Below are 2,500 nucleotides of genomic sequence, written 5' to 3' on the forward strand. Positions count from 1 at the left end.
GGCCAATTTCAGCTCTCCTCTCCTCTCTCTCTCTCTCTCTCTCTCTCTCTCTCTCTCTCTTCTCTCTCCATGCACGTCGGTTGCATTCTTCAGCTCTCTCTCTCTCTCTCTCTCTCTCTCTCTCTCTCTCATCTCTCTCTCTCTCTCTCTCTCTCTCACTCTCTCTCTCTCTCTCTCTCTCTCTCTCTCTCTCCTCTCTCTCTCTCTCTCTCTCTCTCTCTCTCTCTCTCCTCTCTCTCTCTCTCTCTCTCTCCTCCTCTCTCTCTCTCTCTCTGCAACATCACAACATTGCCATATATGGGTGAATATGGACAGACACTCCCCCCTCTGTGGTGTGTGTGCACATGTGTGTGTGCGTATGGTGTGTGTGTGTGTGTGTGTGTGTGTATGTGTGTATGTGTGTGTGTGTGTTGTGCAGGTTCTACTCAATCAATCAAAGGCACCAGCCAATTCTCTGAAGGGCTCACCTACTTCTCCCATCTTTAATAACCACAGGCAAATACCTACAGTACCACTCAACTGTAGTTGGTTGTTTAAAACAAGGAAACAAGAGGAAAAGGCAGTGGTTCCACTCACAGCAAAATACAAGGGGATACGAATCAGCCTATTTCAAAAACAATAACAGACAGCTTTTACTTGGCCAAAAACTAAAATGTATCATTTGGGATCTCAAAGACTGTGCCGTCAACAGTAAAGCAGACATTAGGCTATTAGATTTGTGTCATAGGCTGCAGATAGTTTTGATTGCAGATGAGAGTTATTTGCACTATTCAGGCTTGTGCTGTTTACATCGGAATTGATGTCCATGGTCTTTTGAAGCTGCATTTGTTTGAAACGCAACTAGACTACAAGATCTCGCTTTAGAAATAGGAAGGAATAGCTTATTTACCTGAGGAGTGACTGGTTGAACCCTCTGCGTACAAGATCTCGCTTTAGAAATAGGATAGCTTATTTGCCTGAAGAGTGACTGGTTGAACCCTCTGCGTAGTGTGTGAGAATATCCCCAAACTCTCGGATGCTCAATAAAAACTAATTTCTCTAGAAAATGAGTTAGATCAGTCACTTGTGCTGCACAGGTTTTCACAAACTGATGGTGCTTAAAATGCAACACAACCTGTTCAAAGCAGGATGAGTCATTCACATGCACAGTTGGGGGGGGCAGGTTGGAAAAGTTTGAGAACCCCTAGCCTAAGGAACCAATCCACTGGAACTTCCCCACTACATTCCCTAAGCTCTGAAGAACAGCTCCAAACTCCACATCCCAGAGCGCACCTCTAGATGTGCCTGTCCAATACCTGCATACGGTGCCCGCCTGTTTGTGCTGCTGACTCAACTCCGCAGGGTCCTAGTGCACCTTGAGCAAGCTGTGAAGAACAGCAGAAACAGTACAAACTCCACAGCGTCACAGCACGCAGCCCATGAGACCTGGATGTGTGTGGAGTGTTCTGAGGTCCTTGCGTTTCCCCCTGGTACCATCTCTCCTCCCCCGTTCCCCAAAACCTGCAGGCAATGTCTGCCTGCTGACTCAGCTCCACAGGGTCCTAGGGCTACTTCCAACAGCAAAAACTTCCACTGTTCTGCACAGCACTGAAGGATGGATCAAAACTGTACTGCCCACAGGCCTCTCAGTCTGTTGCTGGGAAAACAACCACAGGGTAGAGTCTGCTGGGTCCTAGTGCTCCTCCTGTACCTCTTCTCCTAAAGGCCCCATGTCTGTCTGTCTGCCTGCCAACTCCGTTTGTACAGTTTGTAGAGAACCTAGAGTGACCTTGGTGCCTTGGCTCTGCTGTGATGGAGGTATCAGCCCTGCTAACTCAACCCACCACACACACACACACCACTCCTCTGGTCAGGTGTCCTTAGGGTCCTGTGATGAGACTCGACCTCACAAGTCTCAACTCTGCCACCCAACCCAGTGCGCACACACACACCACACAACACACAACACACAACACACAACACACAACACACAACACACAACACACAACACACAACACACAACACACAACACACAACACACACACACACACACACACACACACACACACACACACACGGTCTTAGCTCACCTGTGTTCCTGCGCCGGGGCGGAGCCTGGGCAGCCTGCACCAGGATGAGGTCACCGAAGAACTTCCTGCGTTCCTCGTCTCCGCTTGGACTCACACACACCACTTCCCCGCGCGCACGACTGAAGATGGACTTTACCTGGAACACACACACACACACACAATGACACACGTTATCACACACTCACAGACACACATACACAACATCTCCTCGCGCATGATTGAAGCTGAAGACAACCGGGTTAACACACATTTACACACAAATTAACACACATGCACACAAACACACCACACTAAAGATTCACTTCACCTGGAATACACATCGAAAAAAGAGAAAAAAAGACAGATGGTGCATTCAATCTCCTTACAACTTTGAATGAAGGCGCACACACACACACACACACACACACACACACACACACACACACACACAC

General features: G+C 48.3%; 1 protein-coding gene across 1 annotated transcript in view; it reads right to left on the reverse strand.

Annotated features, from left to right (window-relative positions):
- atad2b (ATPase family AAA domain containing 2B) overlaps window positions 1-2,500 on the reverse strand; it is a 105,883-nt gene that overhangs the window by 65,063 nt on the left and 38,320 nt on the right. Inside the window, exon 20 of the mRNA XM_062550365.1 lies at window positions 2,070-2,205. Within this exon, the coding sequence (XP_062406349.1) occupies window positions 2,070-2,205 (136 nt within the window). The remainder of the gene's footprint in view (window positions 1-2,069; window positions 2,206-2,500) is intronic.

This window comes from Sardina pilchardus, chromosome 12, assembly GCF_963854185.1.
Source record: "Sardina pilchardus chromosome 12, fSarPil1.1, whole genome shotgun sequence".
NCBI lineage: Eukaryota > Metazoa > Chordata > Actinopteri > Clupeiformes > Clupeidae > Sardina > Sardina pilchardus.